Genomic DNA, 19,535 nt, shown 5'->3' on the forward strand with positions numbered 1-19,535 from the left:
ATGACATTTTTTGAGGAAATGTCACAATGTGAATTTAAAAAAAGTTGTTCTCTGCCTCTCAAGTGATGACAGTGTTTGCTTGTAAATTAAAAAGGTGCTGGAGAAAAATCTTTATATTTTTCTAATTAGCAATTTCTTTTAATAAGAAATAAGAAAAATCTAATAAAATAGTCTTTCTTCAATGTTAACATACATGGTCAGTTTTGCTAATATATATTTTTTCTTCTTCAAGAGTGGTGCAATGGATTTGTTTAGTATTTGACAAAAACTTCGCTTAATTTTTTTTCCTGATGCACCCGCGCTGATGATTAAGGCTTAAACAGGAAACCAGCATTTCAAATAATTTCGGAAAGATAGCCGCACCTTAACACAAATTCATTAAGTATTCAGTAGAAAAAAATCAAATCAGTCCAACTGAAGAGATCTTTAGAATGCAAAAGAAGCTTGAAAAAGCTCAGAAGTTCTGCCTCTGACGGAGAAAAAGTAGGTTTCTTTGTTTTTTTTTAACTCATTAGATATTTTTACTACATCAAGTGAGAAAAGCTCTCTAATTGTACACTTAAAATGTCTTGCTGAAAATTGAGACGCACATCACACGCTGACACATAAAGTGAAGGGAAGAGCTGTCGTACACAAGTGTAGTTGTTCTTCAATTCCAAATCGAAATGCTATGATATGGTTATTGCCGGCATACTTTGACGAAAATGTACATCTTTTTTAAATGAAGAGTGTAAGAGTTTCAAAATTGAAAAACGGCTGACAACCAAAGGAGGCTTAAAATGAGCTTCATGCGAACAAGAACGGGGCCAAGACAGGACAGTAAAATTTACAACTTAGTCTTTGATTAAAAATCTGTGAAATTGAAATTGGGCCAAAACAGAAAAACAGGGAGACTTTTAAACTAACATTAACTCACCTGCTGGGTCCAACAGCTTCGGAACTGAAAACTCTTCGTTCGCCACGTTAAACGCGTGATCAAGATTTGTCTTGTTATCATTTTTTAAAAGGCTCTCAAATCGAAACAGCTCTGGCCTGAAAAAAAAAAGAAAATCAAGGAAAAATAAGGAGAAAGGAGTATAAGAAACAGAGAGCTATACAAACATTCTTAGAGTTGTCACAAGGGATTGGACTGCTTTAATTACTGAGCGGCTTTCTGGCTAGAAGGAATACATGTTATGGCGCAGAACCAAGGAAATCGTTTATATTAGACTTTCCGCTTTCTAATTTCAATTTTTTCTGACTGTTTGGTGATAATATAGGAAGGAAGCAAAATGCAAAGAAAGGCAACTCCGTGTGGAGGGGTAATAGTGGTCTTTGATAGTAAATTAGTGGGGTTGGGGTTAGGAGCCGAATGCTGTATCCAGGCTGCTGTATCCAGGCTTCGCTTGCCATTGAAATCAAGATGGCGGTCTCGATTAAACTGTATCCTCGACTCTTACTTCCCTTCACACGGTGATTAACCTCTCAGCCTTTTCAGAAACTTTTATAATATCAAAACCTCATTTCTTCAATTACATTACTGCAAATACATAATTATCCTTCCTCTCGATCAAAAAATCAGGAGACGACACCAGAAGTACTTCTCTAATCTGTGCCGCAATTGCTAATTCAACAAACCTCTCACGGCTTACGGAGAGTTATTAAATAACTGAAAAAAGTAACCACAGAGAAATGACACGGATTACTTACTTGTGAGTATGGATGATGGCGTTGAAAGCTAGACCATCTCTCCAACTTGTTGTGAAGTCTTTCAATTTAACAGAATCCTCGTACCTAACGGGAATTTTTAGAAATCAAAATTCATCAGCAGTAAAGATGATACGAGATGATACTCTACCTCAGAAAAAGAAAGTAGAATAAAAGGAATACCCAGATGTTTTAACTATCGAAATAAGAAAATTCAGGAGCAAATGTAGTTTATAACTGACAAAATTTAACGGGTGCGCCTGTTGGAAGTTAGTCTCGGTTGGTGATAATACAAACGGCTACATTTTCCTCCCGTTAGTCACTTTGTGACATTTTATTTGCTCTGATTACATCCGTTTGTTCTTGACCTTCGCTTTTGACCTTTCACCTTGGGTTATCAAATGCACATCATTTTGGGCCTCACCCTTCAAGCGATGTCTTACACCAAGAAAGCAGTTTTTTCTCGACTTGAAAATCTTTGACGCTGGAATCTCCAGAATCATCTCCAGTCATTACGCCTTGCACCTAAGGGGACGTTGAGATATAATAAAGCAAACAAAATCCACATCAACGTTTGGGTGTTTAGAAATCTTCAAGTAGGTCTCTATTTGTGACACCGAGTTACAGTTGGCCTGAACTTAATTTTTTCAGTTTTTTGCAAAGTTTCTGCAAAGTCACTGGTAACACTTCGGTTATAAGTCAAAAGGGGAAAATGAGAAACCGTAGCTTACAGCATAGATTGAAAAGACGAATTCAGTACGATAATAACTAAAATCTACTACAACGGATGGGTTTGGAAACTTTTTAGGGTCTAGCAATTTCTAGATAGTGAAGACTCAAACTTTCACTCGTCTGCGATTAACCCTTCAGCTCCCAAGATCGGATTGTTAATTCTCCCCTCCTACACATTTCCTTCTAAATTAGTTACAAGAATTTATTTTCAGATCAATATAACACCTTCTACCTAATAAGTTTTTCTCATTACCTGTTTGCTGAATAAAATAGATATTACAAGGATAAATTACACGTTAATCACTTCTAGGAGTTAAAGGATTATGGGTTACATACCTGGAATCGTAGAATAATACTCCATATCAGTCCAAGAATGGTCGTGCTCTTTCCATCGACAATGTCGTAATTGCTGATCCCAACAAGTTTGACCTAAAAATAAATTTCAGGAGAAGGTGAAAATAGCGCCGACTTCTCAGTTAAAACAAGTTTTGATTGTGTGTTAATAAAAGACAAAATCAATTTCATGTCGAAAGGTTTGCACTTAAATATACCCTGGATCTCTTAACAGAGCAGAAGTTTTGGGTATCTATCTAACGACCTCTTAAAAAGCTAAAAGTGCAGAATCACCACCAACAAAAGAATAAAAAATATATAATATAATATAAAAAATAAAAAAACCCTCGTAGAATGAAGAAATAGATATTTAGAGGTAGACAATGACCACATTCGTTGCAGTTTGACACAAATTTATGCGTCGATCAATTCGAAGCTTCAGCATCCCTCCCCGGGCAAACCCCGAGAATGGACGACGTTCAAATGCTTGTGGGTTGCCTAACAGTTAAATGCTCGTGGGTTGCCTTGGGGGGCTTGAAGCATCAAATTGATCGACACATTAGTTACAAAAATGTAACCTTACCTTGTTTTTTTCCAACACCTTCAGTGCTGTTGTCACATTGGTGAGTTTATGGAGGCGCATTCGGCCTTTCTCTCTTTTCTGTCGAAAAAACGTTCGAATTTTTTAACGTATCACTAACTTTTTTTTTAGTGGTAGAGAAGCAGGTATGGCAATTATTGTAAGTCTTAAGAAGAGTTTGTAAATTATAAGTCAAACACAAGTAATTCGCAAACTCTCCGCTGTCCTTACAACCGACATTTTGTTCCGTGGCCTGTGGCATTACATAGAAATAAAAAAGTTCTGAACCCTCCTTCGCGGTTGTTATAAGACGCATTCTTGGCCTACATACGTAACGACACCAAATAGGGGCTGCGAAGCCAGACGACTCAGAATTTTATCGAATCCTAGCTGCTATAATAATACTTAATTGTAAATCTAGTACTCATTGATATGCGAGCATTCACTGGTTGAGAATTGTGGTATATTTTGCTATAATCACCTCTCGATAGAAAGGTGAAAGAAAGTTACTATACTGTAGCTCATTAAGATCAGCTACTTGAGAACATGTGCCTTACAGTCCCGTTTCAGTTTGTTAGCATGGTCCTCGGCCAGCAATGCAATGTTTTAAACTATTAGCAATCCTATATGAAGACAAGCATCAAGTAAGCAACAGAACGTCAACAAAAAAGGTCTCAAAAAATCAAACGGGACAACGGTTTCTGTTGCCAACTGTTAGATACATTCATGACGTCACCAAACGTTACTACAACGAGACTTACCAGTGTTGTTCCCAAGAGGACCTCCAGCAGAGAAAGGAACACATGTCCATCTCGGACTTCCTCGATAAGATCTTTCACCTCTAAAGGTGGCACGGCCTACGAGACATTTGAGAAAAAACGTAATTTTTCGTCAGCAAGACTGTTTTATCAATAACACGTATAACTAAGTAGGTAATGGAATACGATAATATACATGTGATGTAGAAAAAAATGCGCATGTATGTATGCACTGATGCCAAATGAAGAAAAAAGTGCGATTTTTTCAAAGGAAAGCAGCAAGGTTGCTAGGCAATAATTAAAATGGCGGCGACCTTCCCAAAATGCGTTCCTAATTAAACCACACCTTTTTCGATGGCAGAGATAAAAACTTACTGCCTTTTTCTTTTCTTTTTTTTCCCCTAAGACGTTTTATTGTAGATAAATAAAGTCAACCAACGACGTCCAATACGCCCTTAGCTTACCATTGCGAGCTTTGAATTGATCCATTTTTGGAAGGTCTTCTTATGAATTTCCTCTCGCTCTCCTAGATATTAAGAAAAACAAAATATCAAGCCAAAGCCACGTGAGCCAACCATTGAGCATTTGAACAGCTCCCTCCACCTTTCTAGCGTTGACGCACATCGTTACAAACGTCACAAACTGCTCCTTAAGTTTTCGTTTTCTCCCTTGTATGTTCCCTACATTGGCTTTCATATTTGATGAGAATTTTCTGGTAGATCAACACAATAGCGTCGAGTTAAGTTAGCCGTTTGCTTAATCACGTACTATAAAAAATTCAAGTTGCTTTGACACTACTTCCTCCCAAACATAGATATCTTCGATCTCCTAGAATAATCTTAAAATCCACGACTAGAATAAGCTACTTTTATTTAAAACTGTAAAAAAAACTACCACTAAAAGATAACTTGGTACAGAAAGTCTGAAAAATTAAGGTCTGACAGGAAACAAAATTCGGGATGCAAAACTTTTTCGTCAGAAAGGACCATGACCGAAAATTACCTCTTCCTACGCAAACCAGATCATCGCCGGCGGATCCGAACATCTTCAATTGATTTTGTTCTTTAGTTTAATCACGTCGTTATGTAGATCATCCGAAAAGAACAATATTGTTTTTCATTCCATGTTGGTCTTAACATCCGTCTTCCGCGACAGGATTTGCAAACAAATAACTTGAGCTGAATTATTTTATTCAATACAGAAAGAACAACACATCCAAGAAAACCAGGTGGTTCTCATCTGGTGCATCAGAAAATGACGATTTCCTGACAACCGCCTCTTACCATTAACGTTTTAACTCAACTGACTGACAATTATTGCAAAGTCAATATTATTTTAAATCAACTTCACATTACATAAACATGTCTTGAACAAAATACGAAATAAATGTTTTAGGTTTAATAAGCCTAGAAACCTACCGGAGTAGGAAGAATTTGTTTTCCGACAGATATATCGTGATAGTAATTGAATAATCACCTAGGTATCTGCGATTTTCATATATCAATTTCTGGAGGATCTAACAAGAATTCGCTCACAAAACTAAACATACGCACTTACAAGCATGCACATTCTGTGGGGTGTAGACTTGAGGCCGAAAAACTGTAATATGACCTACCTTGCTGCATTTTTTTTAGCGCTGTCAGGTTATATCCTGGCTTCAAATTTTAATTTTTATGCAGTAAAAATAGAACACTACTTAAATATCTTTGCATGTGCCTTCCGCTTCTGGGGTAAGCGACTAATGCATCAGTAAGTTGATATAAAAAGCGACGTGTGATATGTATGATGTAAATTAAGAGATGGAAAACAAAGTTCACAGAATATAGCCTAAATGTACTTCTAGCGTCGCCTTAGTCTTTTTCCGTATTCATTCAAAAATTGAAATGTTTGTGGCGCACAATTCCTGCAAATTATCTGTCTTTAAGAACAGAAATTATTTGCTGAATACAATTTGAGAAAATTCATTTAGATTTCGATCGCACAAATATCGTGTGGTGGGTGATGAAGAGAGTTATGTTAAACGATAGGGGTTTAAAATAACTATTTTTGATCCACGTCTGAAACTCAAGGCAAACTTTCGTATAAACCAAACTAATAATTCCTATTACTTTCTCAAGTCTATGCTGCAGAACTCTGGGTTATACTATCACCACATCGACGTTTGATAACGCAATTTCTCACGGCGTAAAACGTAAATTATGATAAAATATGCAGCGGAAAAGTTTCCCTCTTTCGATGTCTGTCTGTCAAACCAATAGAGAACAAAAATATGCCGCAAGCAAGTTCCAGATTGTTAACGCTTAGCATACAGTAAGAATAACATTTTGCCCAAAATACAGAATCAGCCGCACGCAATACGGAGTCGAAAACTACTAAGCAGTAATTAAATGAAAAGGAAAACCTTTTTTAGATGAGGCCGATTACATTCAAATTTTTGCAAGTAAAATGATAAAGCGATATATCAGTTTTAACGTGAGAGAGGTAACTTAAGTAAATGCATCTTAATCATTCAAGTCAGTCTTTGTTGATCTGCAATTTTGAATAGTGTAGCACCTATACTACAACTTTGTCGTGATATATTTGTCGACATCTTTACTTTCTATTCTGGTCCCTGGTATCGATGAGAGAGCAGAGCTCTATTTCAGAGGTGTGTTCAAAATCGGCAGCGGCTCAGGTATACTTAAATGAGAGCACTGACGGTAGACTTCAGGGGAACTAGCTAAAGGATGCTGTTTTATAGAATATATTCACAAAAAATTGAGGAAAGGAAAAAATAAGTTTAAATAGTAAATCTAACAGCACCTGGAACTTTTTTTTTCAAAGGAAGGATATTCAATTGCTTGCTCCGTGTCCATCGATCCTTCACTCAACGAGCTGTGTCTTTTTTCCCACTGAAGTTAATTTTTCATAGTTCCTTATTAGATATTCAGTCTGCAATTCGTCTACAGCTGTAACCGTCTGTTGTTGTAGTTTTCCTCAGACTTTATTGTGGGTTAGTTTTTAACGACAAAATATTCACTCTTGGCCTTTTGCGAAAGCTGGTTATATTTCCTGGTCGGTAACGACACAGGCACACCACAGAAAAGAAAAATAGGTTTTCCTATCATGAGTCAAACCTACGGTTGTTTCGCGTTCCTATTGGCACTTCAGTTTTTAGCCACAGGAAGCTCCTAGTAACCAGAGTTGGTCATAACACTTTAGTAAGTCTATATGATTAGGAATATCATTCTATTTTTATTTTGACAAAAAAAAATTAAAAGAAAAGAAAGAAAAAGAAAACGAAAGAAAGCAGTTTACTACATTTTCAACCGTGAAGTATCTGCCTGACGTGCGAGCATTGTGGCTAGCGGAAATATTAATGCTTAGCCAAAGTACGTCATGTATGGGGAATTATTATCTACTCAATAAATATTATGTCCTATACTTTACATACATATAGTAATGTCCATAATAATTCCTCATGCATGACGTACTTACGATGCTTAGATTCCTTACTGACCGGCGATTATCGACTGTTGCAGGCTCAAATATTCGCTGCACAATCAGTTACTTGAAAACTTCTGCGATCAATTATTGATATAAACAAACGAAAATTAAAAACAGCATGATTAATAGCAATTTAAGTTTCATTAAGGACTGTAATTTTAATTGTCTAACGGGTATGGGAGGAGACAATCAAAGAGTCGAGATTCTTATGGCTGCTTGTCAATAATTCATATATAACGTTTAGTAAGAGTGTTCGATAAAAGAAGTCAAATTTCGCATATTTGAGACAAAGAGAGCAAAGTTTCTTGGAAAAATATTTGGCTCAGAGAAGAATATTTTGTATTTGTGTGTACTACCTAGTATTTCTTTGCAAAATAGGGACTGAAGGTCTTGCAGAGCCTAAATTACAGGAGAAAACTCATCAAGTCGTTTTTATAATCGACGCATTTTAATAAGTACGTGGAGGCCCCCAAAATGAAAAAGAGCTAGAAGAATCGAAACTCTTTTATTTCTTTTGTTTTGTTTTGCTTTGTTTTTCCGCAGAAAAGCGTTTCGATGAATAACCTCGTCTTCCGAACTGAACACGGACACAAAATGTGTGTTTTTTTGAGTGGGGCAAAATCGCAACTTTTTTAAATCAAGAGGCGATACTCGTCTGAAACCACAGAAGTCAATATCATCCTGTTCAAAACTTAAAAAGTAGTTCTCGTGTTGAGTGTATTTTCTACACTAGTTAAACCTTGCCCGAGGGTTTAAACGCATCAAAGTAATTTTCATCAAGTGCCATGTTTTAAAATACAGTTTTGTTGTTCTGCATGTTTACCAGGTAAAACATTTAACAGAGCATACTGTCTCCAAATCTGTTTTTATAACTTAATCACTTGTTTATTTACACAAATGTGGTACAATCGCTACATCTTTCTGGAAAATTGAATACGTCACCGCTGTCATCCGAAATATTTGTTTTTATTTTTTTCTCAGAGGGTACGATAACAAATCCTGAAATCTGATTGGTTCTTAGTGCGGTCCGTCTATTCCTATCTCTGCCCGCGGGCAGGGTAACATTTCAGTGAGTCGCCGAGTACATCCCTACCTTCGTCACCAATTTTCATAAATTTATCTCGTTTTTCCGGCTGGGCAGTATTTTTAGACAAAGACGTCGGTCACTACCTCGAGCCGATAAATAACTTATTAAACATCTCTTTCACCTCCTTCATATCACTTTGGTTGACAGAAAATAGCATATATTTAAGTACATCAACACAGACTTAGATTACTTGACGATGATACACAATTCTAACTTTTGCTACCAATTTTGTTATTCATATTTTTGTAAAAATAAAAGCTTTTGAGGTTGAGCAATAAAAACATTTTCGTGAAGATTGTCAGTTGGAAAACACCGTACGGGTGGCCGAATCAGCTCGAAAACAGCCGAGTAAGGGTTGTCTGGCTAAGAAATGTTACTTGAAGGTCAAATTTTCCTTTTAAAATAAGATCTGTGTCTGAAAGCGCCAAGAGTTTGCAAGGAAACCATTCAGTTGTCTCCAGGGAGTCAAAATATGAAAACAACTGATTCGATAAGATAAAGAACCCTTTTGAGCTGGCATCACCGAGCAACTGTCACCGCCAATTCTGTTTCGTCATCAGTGAAGAATGGGAAGCATTCAACTTCGAAACAAGGAAATGTTAACAGTTGATTTACTTGAGAGAATGCAGCAAGCAGGAGACAATTTTCAACGTGTTGCTCTTTCAAGGAAAAGTGTACATAGCATAAGAATTATCAAGTTTCGATGATCTTCTCTTCAATTTCCAAGGGAACATTGCTGACAAGGCACTTAACACTTGGTGCTTCAGAACACTACAATTAATTTACCAACAAAACTATGCAAATTATTTCCCAATCTGCGACTTTTACGATTGTTAGTTAGTACCACAGGGGAAATCTCGGTTCGAGCGATTCATAATCGAACTATCGATCAGTAGTAGCCGACGCCTTGAAGCTACGGCTTAATAAAGTTAATTTCATATCTAAACGTTTGACCTTACAAGAGTTGACGACAAATGACAAAATTTGGACCAAACACGAATTAATATCGTGTACATAAGAAAAACATTCCGATAGGAGCTGCAGTAACTCTTACTTTAAAAAGCTCCACAGCAGTTTACTCGCTCGTTAGGCAGATAAATTTGGGGTACCACATATGAAACAGCATTCAAATGAAACATACATACAAATGTTTTTTCAATTATTTAAAGGCGCAATCAGCGAACACGTAACAACATTTTAAACGGCACAGCTTTAAATACCTGTCCGCTCTCGAATGGTTTGCGTGAAGATAGCTGACTCTCGGGTTTCGCTTTGCCTCCGAAGCGACTCGTTCGCCGCCATCTTTGCGAAGTCCTCGTCAAGTGTGGAATTTTGCAGTATCCAAAATTATAGAAACCTGCCTGCAAAGTCTATTGATCAGCGCAGCTCTCTTCACAGGTTACGCGTGGATTCCTCGAATACTAGTAATATGTAAATTTTGCATTTGAAAGGCGCCCTACGAGTTTAGCAAATATGTTTGAATAACAAAAGCGTTAAAACAAAAATAAACAAAAGAAAATCAGAGGCGGGAAACGCGTCACTAAACACGGACAAATAACAAATTCCCAAACGTCTTGGACACGTCATCTTTGAATGTCATTGAGCAACCTGGAATGCAATCAAAGTCAATTGTGCTGATTCATACCTGAAATAGAAAGATACTCAAAATGTGACATACTTATGGGCGCGTTGCTTCATCTCGATGTCGAGCATTTAAATTAGGTTAACACTCAAAGTTTGCGTTGTGTGACAAACATCACGCAATCTCACACAGGTTGCACTAAATGACAGTTCGAAACCGACGTTCTCGATGAAAACAAGAAAACACACCGGAGACTTCCTTTACATTTCGCAACAAATGGCCGAAAAATACATTAAAATGACGCCTTTGTTTTTAATTTATCTCCAGTGAAAGCCAGGACATAAATGCACTTTATTTTATCCTGTATCCAGTGTTCCTTCCGGATGCGAGAGACTTTCCTTCCTGTTCTTCAGATAACTATTATGGTCAATGATACAGGTTCACACCACTTAATTGTGGACAAGCGATATGGATGAAATATTTCGACTCTGTGCATTTAGTAAATATTAATAAATAAACTTTGACCTCTGGTAAAAACGTACAAACAAAATATATTAAAGTTCACACGGCAACCAGGTGGACAATCAGACATAGTTTGATGCTACTCTGGTTTGCAGATTGAATGAACAACGTACAAACAAGTCCCCCTCCCACCCCCAATAAAAAACGCATATACACTTTCCCCATTCTCACCCACACCTCTTGGTGACAAGGCTTTTTTGTAACATGCAACTATCTTTAGAACGAGATGCTAAGCTAAATGTCCCGTTAAAAATAACAAAACAAAGAAAAATGAGTCATCACATTTACGAGAAATAATGGGAAATTTTTCAGAAATTCAAAGTTCTTCCTTCTAATTTTTACAAAAGAAAAACTGATCTTGACATAGTCACAAGTTTAAAAGCTAGATATTTCCTATCCGAGGAGAAAAAAAATATTTCATATAAGTCTAGATATTTTCGTCTGTTCACGGGCAAGAAGCTAGCTTTGTTAGGTCTGTTATTCAGAATCCAGGAGTCCATCCCTTTTATTTTTCCACCAAGCGTTACTATTGCGTCATCTGTATCCAATGTCACTCTGCCAAAACTGCGTAGCATTACAATATTTTTTCCTCGTGGACAGTCTCAGATTATCTACGAATTTTTTCAGCCGCTTTCGGACATCGAACAAGTCACCAAGGTAAGACTGACTTAATCGTATGAAGTATGTTGGAAATATTCAAGAGAGTTAGCCTGAAGAAGTCTGGTCAAAATCTTTGCGCCTCCGGCCTAGCGAGACGCCTTGAAATAGCAATAACATAATTTTTTCAAGGAGCTGCGGGCGAACATCTGAGATTTTCCAACAGAGACAAAATATTGCCAACAAAAACGATATCATAATACGTTTATTATAGAGCTTTCTTTAAAGAAAGAAGTCTGTATTTAATTGAATGTTATTCTTAAGGAATTAAATCACGATTTAACGAGAATCCAGTTTTAAACAACTAAAATTCTGAGACGTGTATTGCACAAGTTCAGTTTTCAGAAGGAATCGCATTGATTAAGCTCTCGTAAGGTTTCAGGAGTGAAAATTGGATTTTAACGTGAGAGGAAAGCATACGAGTTATGTCTGTAGACAGAAACTTTTTCACACCGGTCCTATTTCAATAACAGCTCGCCACATCTTAAGTATGTCAGTCTCACTTGAGAGTTAATCTGTTAACATACGTTTTCCTTTGGCTGGTTTGGACCTAATTAAACCCACCCGCCAAAGAAGTCTTTTCGTTTCGATTTCGGTACAAGATATATTTTAAAATATATTTTTTTTCAAAGACATTTCATGCAGCGACTGAAAGCACACTTTTCACCTGCTTCTGTTTGTCAAATATAGATAACACTTCATAATTTTTTTGCAAAAAAAAAACTAAAACCGTGCGTTTTTGCGTGAATTTTCCCAAAATGATTTATCGTAGTATAGGTACTCACTGAACAATGGAGAAGAAAGGTTTTGTACAGAAATTCATTGATAATGCTAAAGGAAGTCTTATTCATATTCAAAAATTTAAATTTTAACAATTGTTCAGGAAAATAAGTTTCCCCTCATAACAGACACTGAGCAACATGAAACTTTATCCTTGCCAAAGCAGAAAAAAAGTTAAAGAGCAGTCACATGTAAATGCAAAGTTTTGCTATACATTGCCATCTTAATCTCGAAGCAATATATGCGGCAGCTGCTGTTAGCTAAAGTTTTCACCTTCTGTGAAGCCAAAGGAGCCATTTGATTCATGAGGATAATTGAATTTTCTCAGAGAGCTTAATTTCCTGTGAGCCTTCAGATGCAATCAATATGTCACTGCACACAAAAGTTATTTTGATTATGTATTTCTACCTTGCAAAATTCTCATGCAAATTTTGCAAGAAGAAATATGAAAATTAAGTCAAGGTTTTTTTTTTCTCCTTTAAATGGCTTTTGAGATGTGCAAATTAATTGAATGTTTCTGAACATGATGATGCTGTGCATGAACTCCACTGCTAAAGGTAAATTTAAGGCTCTAGAATTGAAATTATCTTTTTTTATTATCCATGGATAAAATTCTGACATGAGCTCACCAAGAGCAGAAGTAATTCAACCATGTCAAGGTGACTCACTTGAAAATTTAAGCTTAATTGCTTTATCTTTCACCTCAATTTTGTCTTTCCCTTCTCAGATTTCATGGATGCATTAGTGATTTTCAAGGTCAAGGGTTTGATCACCCAATTGGGCAGGAAAATATTATTACTACCTTTAGAGAGCAGAAACACAAATAAGTTTGAATATACCTTAAAGTTGTGTTACTCAAAATTTGAATGTAGTTGACAATGTTTTCCACTGAATGCATGTGATGATCTGGTTGCTGCTGTTAATGAGTAACTTCTGCTTACTTATTACATATAAATTTAAGATGACAAAAACTGTACTTAAGCTTGATGTTTCTTTTGTAGCTATCGCATCATTTTGATGGGCACAAGACATTCTTCTAAACTTGCTTTTATGGATCTAAACCATGGCTTCCATTTTCCAATAAAAAAGAAACAGTACAGATAGGTTTAAAATGGAGGATAAAGAGCAAATCCTTGATGAAGACATTGATACTGTGGAATCAGAACAGGAGCAGAGTGAAAAGCCTGATGGAGGGTGGGGTTGGGTGGTTTGCTGTGGTACCTTCAGTGTCAACTTTATAGTGTTTGGTATTCATAACTCATTTGGTGTTGTGTACGAGTATTTGGTAGATGAACAACACATGGGAGAAGCTGAGACAGGTAAGAACAATAACTAGCTGGTAAACCTGCATGTGAGGTCTGCACTGTAAATTATAGACTGAGTTTCATCCATGTTCATGTTTGTGCCTTAAATCCAAGAGGGGAACACAATGTTGCATAAGTTATAGTTCAGATCATAAAGACAAGGTTAGGGAGGTCTTGAATTTCCCTCTTCTCACCTAGAGTTGCTTGGAGTGTCGAGTGATGCAGAACAAGTCAGATCCAAATCATTGTCCAGTTTTATTATGATTTTCTTAATCCTTATACTCCAATGAATGACCAAGACAGATCTTCTCCTTACAATATGAATACAATATCAAGCAGACAATTAATGGTAATAAGGAAAATTGACATTAAGGAGATTGATTTTTTTTCAATCGCTTTCACCATGATGGCGCAGAACACATAACAGAGTAAGGCTCCAAATTAAGTGTGCTCTTATGAGAGGTACCGTGAGAATGAAATGGCCTGCCCAAGAACGCAATGTATTGTCCAAGCCAGGTCTTGAACCCAGGCCTCTCAACCCAGAGTCTAGTACATTGACCACTGGACCTCCTATAAGGAGGGTTGATCAACTTGAAATCCTCCAGATGAAAGGAAAGTCTTCAATTTATCAATTTTATCAAACTGCATTGTTCACTGTGACAGGATTCATCTCAGTCTATAATTTTTTCTTCCAACGGTCTAATTTGGCATAGTTTTTAACTTACCGCGTGGGTTTAATATTTTATTGTCAAGTTCCTTAACCCTTTCACTCCCAAGATCTCATTAGTAATTCTCCTTACTGTCTGCCATACAGTTCTAGTGATGTTTGGTTGGAGAATTTGGTCATGGATCTACTTACATTCCCTTAATTTCTATTTTTTCTTTATTCTCATCACTTGTCTGCTTGATATTGTATTGATATTGTAAGGAGAAATTCTGTCTTGATCACTCATGGGAGTTAAAGGGTTAGCTTAATTTGGGATGAATTTATTAAGTATTTAAACCCTTCATGATTTGCCAGTGTCAATATATTTACGAGATATGGCCATTTAAACATTTAAAAATAATGTTTCCTTGTTTTGTTTAAATTTAGGTTATAAGAGTAACATTTCTTAGGCCATAGATTGATGACATGTTAAGTTAACTGCTCTGAAAACATTACCTGTAGTTTTCCAGTGTAACTGATCTTTTATGCATATAATTTACATTGAAACTACTCAGGTTGTACATCATTTAGCAGCAGCCATTAGGTAACAATTTAAGACACTTTCATAATATGGTGTGTTTATTCAGAAATGTAACCGCTGACATGGTAGCATTGCTTTTTCTGTTCCTTCTTTCTCCTTAGCCTGGGTTGGTGCAATGGCCGGTTCCCTCAACTTCTTGTGCGGTCCGCTGTGCAGTATTTTGTGTGATCGCTTTGGATGTCGTCGAGTAGCGTTTGTTGGCGCCCTTCTATCTGTAACTGGACTTTTTCTTACGTCGCTTGTGACTCGCTTACATTACATGTACCTTACCTATGGACTTCTTTGGGGGGTGGGGTCGAGTTTTTCCTTTGTACCTTCCATCGTGATGTTAGGAGAATACTTTGATAAAAGACTGGCACTAGCGAATGGATTAGGTACCAGCGGAAGTGGAGTGGGTTCATTGGTCGCCTCGCCTGCCATCAATTACTTACTCTGGGTCGTCGGATGGAGTAACTCTCTGCGCATACTCAGTGGAGTCGCAGCGTTTCTTGTTGTGGCGTGCTTTCTCTATAAACCGCTGAAAACAAGACAGCGTGACAGAGCCGTGACAAAACAGTGTAGCCAGTTGTGTGACGTTTCAATTTGGAGGAACCGGGCTTACGTAGCCTGGGTACTAACAGTAGCGTTATTTCAGTTCGGATATCCGGTCCCTTTCGTCCATTTGGTAAGTTAGGAGACCTTCATGCGCTGTTTGTGGCGTTGTGCCACGGTGACTATTTGGTAACGTAATAATTCTTTGGCAGTTTGCGCGCAAGGTATAGGAAAACATTGCATGGCACACAGAAAAGAAAAAAGGAAAATCCAAGCGGAAAAAAACAAAACAAAAAATAATTATAATTGAACAATTTGAGGGAACCAAAGTTAGGTTGCGCAACGTAGTGTCATCTTCACTGAATCTTTCTTCTACTGTCGACGATTGAGGAAGATTGTAAGCAGCGTTGTGAACATTGTAAAAGTTACCAATGGCGTAGGTCCATTTTCTGCATATAAACCCACACAAAACCCAAATTAAAACTCCTTCAATCGATCTGACGAAGGGCTAACGCTCAAAACGACAGCCTTTAAAATATTTACGGTGACCAATTTGCGTTATCAACTCAGTTGATAACACTAAATTACCTTGTTACATTTACTATTTCCTTTGCTCTTGGCGTTCTCTTCTTCATCTGACGCTCAAAAGAAAAAAAAAACCAGCTGCACTTAAAACATCCTTCTAAAGTGGTCTGGAAAAAAGAGTTTTCTTAATAATTGGCACAAATGATTGGGACAAGCTTCAAAATTGCAACACAATGACTGCTTTAATTCTTCGTTCCTTTACTTACTCGTTTATTTTTTTGTTGCAGTATTATTCGATGCTTATTTGAAGGCTGTCATTCGCGAGTAAATCATATCTTGGCTTATTATTTTTTTACTTTCAGTTCTCTTTGAATTTTCCAGAAAACATGACAAAAGCATAATTTAATCTTAAAGCGATGGAGCAAATTTGACATTCAAGTTACAGAAATAACGCCAAATCACAAGAAATGTGCATAGAAAATCATTGACAAACACTGTACGACAGCAGCTCATTTGTGGCTCATACTTTGAAAATAATTCTGAGTTAGCGCTCTATTAAAGGTGGATATGGCGTTTACTGGTCAATATTTTGCTTCATAGTGCATCACTGTTTGACGGTTGGCTCTCTCTCAACCTTTCACAGAAGCTTGCTTTAGTCATGTCAATAAGTGTTGTTTACTAATCTCCCTCTAGGTGAAATACGCCAATGATCTTGGTATCCCGACATCCAAAGGAGCATGGCTGGTCGGTTTCCTTTCGATCATGTCTACTGTGGGGCGTGTGATATTCGGGAAGATCTGTGAACTACGATGGGTCAACAAAGTTTACGTCTATCAGTTTTCAGTGTTTATCATAGGACTTAGCACGATGATCTGTCCAATCACAGAAGGCTACGCGGGTCTCTTGACTTACTCTCTTGTGTTTGGTTTTTTCGATGGATGCTTTGTAGGGCAAGTGGCTGTAATCACTGGAGAAATTGCTGGAAAGAACAGGCTCTCACAAGCAGTGGGAAATATGTTTGGGGTGTTGGCCATCCCCATGAGTTTTGGACCACCGGTCGCTGGTAAGAAGAGAATTATGTGGCACATTTTGAAAATTTCTGCCTTTTAAGCTTAAAACAAACGAACGGGGGAAAAATAAATTACTAAACACTTCTAATTTCTTCAGCTGATTTTTCAAACTTTTGTCGTTCTCTTGCTCTCTATCAAGACAGCATAGTTTATTTTCAAGGGGATAAATAGGTTTTGGGCCCGACTCAAGTCAATTAAGCCCGAGCCGCTAGGCGAAGGTTAAAATGACTTGAAAAAGGGTACAAGACATATTTATGCTCGAGAACATAAATTGTATTACAATTATTATCACTTTGAGAGGGCATCGAGAAAATAAAAACAGAAGAAAAAAAATGACCAAACGAAATACAGCCTAAATGATCACGCGAGCGTACGAGGGGGCTACCATACAATTCAACCTTTTAATCTCCATTTCGGCCCACAAAGTGCGCCACAGTGCTTAACAAAGTGATGATGAAAGAAAAAAGTATGCATTTTTTTCTTTCCAAAGGACCCAAACATGTAAGATATATGTAAGAATCTGGGCCTATATTTTTTCCTCTACATACAGGCTGGCTTTACGAAGCTACAGGTTCTTACCACCAGGCATTCTTTGTGTGTGGAAGTGTGGGCATCATGGCTTCTCTGTTTGTCTTTGTCGTGTCTCGTTTGCATCGAAATCAAAGACAATATTACATCTCCAGCAGGAGAGGAAGCAAAAATACGGACTCAAACAAAGATTGTAGGTATGAAGGGAGTTTGGAAACTGAAAGTGAAATGTCTAACATGATAAGGGGAGAGACGACATCTCGTGAAGTCCTCATCGTCGCAGATAAAGAAACTGTTCTGTAGTTGCTTGTTTGTACGTCACGCAACTTCTTGAGTACCTTGCGTGACCATATTGTAGGTTTGGTTTTTTTTTTTTTTTTTAATGACTACAGCGCGTTTCGATCGTGTGTCGTTAAACGAAAACCAAAGTTATCACAACAGCCAATTAGAAAAAAAGGAAAATATCTCAAGGAGCCAATGAGGACATAGAATATCAGGAGCAAACTGCTTGAAGCGCGGGAAAACAGGCATTTTTTAAATTCATTTTGGCGGTGTAATGTTGTAGAAGTTTTCTTCTCCTTCATCCCACGTGAAATTGGTATAACTTTCCTCAAAGAAAATAAGTTTACCCGAACTTAAAGCAGTGGTGTATAGATATATATGACCTTCAGGCTAATGAGGAAATTTGGTTTCTGAGCATTTTCTTAAGGTATTATTTAACTTTTCCTACGTGTGACGTGGATCGTGGATCATATCACCACATAAGATCTTTGCTGTGAAATTATATATATACATATATATATATATATGGGTTGGGTTTGTCTGTGTGTGTATATATATTTTTTAATTGGAATTAATGTGAGCGATTACGCATTTTTAAGGGAGCCTTCGGTAGCTTCCTTTTCTGATCGTTGTTTTTTGTTTTGTTTTTTCGCGTCGTCAAATTTAAGCGTGGGTTTTATTTATGTTGAGTGCACACTTTCTCTGAAAATATTTAACGCGGAAAAGCCTGTTTTACTATGGGTTACTTGTGCAAACATTTCTGGAAATTTTTTAAGTACTGTGGAGAAATTCTTGATAAACTCTTGCGAGAGGAACAGAACTAGGAAATTATAACGAAATAATTATTTATACAGACATTATTTACATTTCTATCTACAAGTCGCTTATTTAGATAAACGCCAGTGTTCTATGTGTTTCTCAAGCAAAGGGTTGTGGAAATATTTTACGTACTGTGAGAGAATGTTTTTTTATTTTAAATTATTTCAAAATTAATATAAAAATTTCGGCAGAGCGTAAATACAAAATTATACTTTACGAGAAAAATTTGTCTTCTTGAAATGTTATTCACATTTCTAGCCACAGGTCGCGTATCTATTTGCACTTCAATTGTATTTAAATGTGAGAAAAAAAAGGGTGTACTTCAGATAATTTATTTTTGGAAGAGGCTATTTATTGCTATCAAGCAATCATTATTTAATTAAACTGATATGAAATAAAGCTTCAGTTCTATGCAGGGAATTGTTTATTGCCAGATCTTGTTGTATTGTTGTTGTTGTTGTTGTTGTTGTTGTTTTTTGTTTGTTTGTTTGTTTCTTCTGTTTTTGATCAGTGAGAGAAAGAGAGCAGGGAAGGGGATGTAGAGCTAGGGGCCCGCGGTCAGTTACTGTATGCGGTAGAATCTGGGTACGAGATTAAGGGGCCGTGTCTGCGTTTGAAGAAGAACTAACTACTTGCGAGAAGGAATCTTGTATTTTAGCAAGTGACTAAATTAAAGCGAAAGCTCGCACCCATTCACCCTTGGATAGTGCTGACAAGGTTATGTAATTAAGGCCCAGTTCAGACGTAGTACCTCTGTTAGCCGATCGAAGTTACTGCAATTAGGTTCGACTTGAACACAGCAGAAACACGACTCTCATTAAGACATCGGGCTAAAGTCATACGGAATTCAGCTTTTAATGAAGCAAAATAACAATTTAGTCTTGTAACTTCCCGCAAGAACGCAATCCCACCAAAATACATCAGCATAATTTGTGAATATTTTTTAGCTCGGCGGAGGCACGGCTTGAACCACGCCAGAGTCATTTAGCAGGGCAGGGCTTATAGCACCTAATTTCTTGTCGAACT

At 37.1% G+C, this 19,535-nt stretch overlaps 2 protein-coding genes across 4 annotated transcripts in view; one reads left to right on the forward strand and one right to left on the reverse strand.

Moving 5' to 3' along the window:
- The window catches only part of LOC131780581 (utrophin), a 49,327-nt gene extending 39,260 nt beyond the window's left edge, over positions 1 to 10,067 (reverse strand). For both annotated transcript variants that reach the window (XM_059097193.2, XM_059097192.2), the window contains exons 1-8: positions 9,883 to 10,067; positions 4,554 to 4,615; positions 4,093 to 4,188; positions 3,335 to 3,412; positions 2,755 to 2,847; positions 2,111 to 2,211; positions 1,690 to 1,773; positions 917 to 1,032 (exon numbers count right to left, since the gene is read on the reverse strand). In XM_059097193.2, the coding sequence (XP_058953176.2) occupies positions 917 to 1,032; positions 1,690 to 1,773; positions 2,111 to 2,211; positions 2,755 to 2,847; positions 3,335 to 3,412; positions 4,093 to 4,188; positions 4,554 to 4,615; positions 9,883 to 9,964 (712 nt within the window). In that variant the 5' untranslated portion in view covers positions 9,965 to 10,067. The remainder of the gene's footprint in view (positions 1 to 916; positions 1,033 to 1,689; positions 1,774 to 2,110; positions 2,212 to 2,754; positions 2,848 to 3,334; positions 3,413 to 4,092; positions 4,189 to 4,553; positions 4,616 to 9,882) is intronic.
- On the forward strand, positions 405 to 18,920 carry LOC131780537 (monocarboxylate transporter 10-like). Of its 2 annotated transcripts, none has more exons than XM_066172676.1 (5): positions 405 to 483; positions 13,205 to 13,522; positions 14,856 to 15,418; positions 16,504 to 16,873; positions 17,431 to 18,920. In XM_066172676.1, the coding sequence occupies exons 2-5, from the start codon at positions 13,315 to 13,317 to the stop codon at positions 17,709 to 17,711; spliced, it is 1,422 nt and encodes a 473-aa protein (XP_066028773.1). In that variant the 5' UTR covers positions 405 to 483; positions 13,205 to 13,314; the 3' UTR covers positions 17,712 to 18,920. The 2 variants fall into 2 exon arrangements, with proteins under 2 accessions (XP_066028773.1, XP_058953122.2); XM_059097139.2 differs by lacking the exon at positions 405 to 483 and adding an exon at positions 11,341 to 11,423.
- Positions 18,921 to 19,535: the final 615 nt, after the last annotated feature.

This window comes from Pocillopora verrucosa, chromosome 9 (genome assembly GCF_036669915.1).
Source record: "Pocillopora verrucosa isolate sample1 chromosome 9, ASM3666991v2, whole genome shotgun sequence".
NCBI classification, from domain to species: Eukaryota; Metazoa; Cnidaria; class Anthozoa; order Scleractinia; family Pocilloporidae; genus Pocillopora; species Pocillopora verrucosa.

Bases quoted from the DNA above. Each gene is read 5' to 3' on its own strand.
- LOC131780537 (XM_066172676.1), top strand. From the start codon at position 13,315: ATGGAGGATAAAGAGCAAATCCTTGATGAAGACATTGATACTGTGGAA. The intron at 15,419-16,503 runs GTAAGTTAGGAG...ATCTCCCTCTAG, and splicing joins CGGTCCCTTTCGTCCATTTG to GTGAAATACGCCAATGATCT. The intron at 16,874-17,430 runs GTAAGAAGAGAA...CTCTACATACAG, and splicing joins TTTTGGACCACCGGTCGCTG to GCTGGCTTTACGAAGCTACA.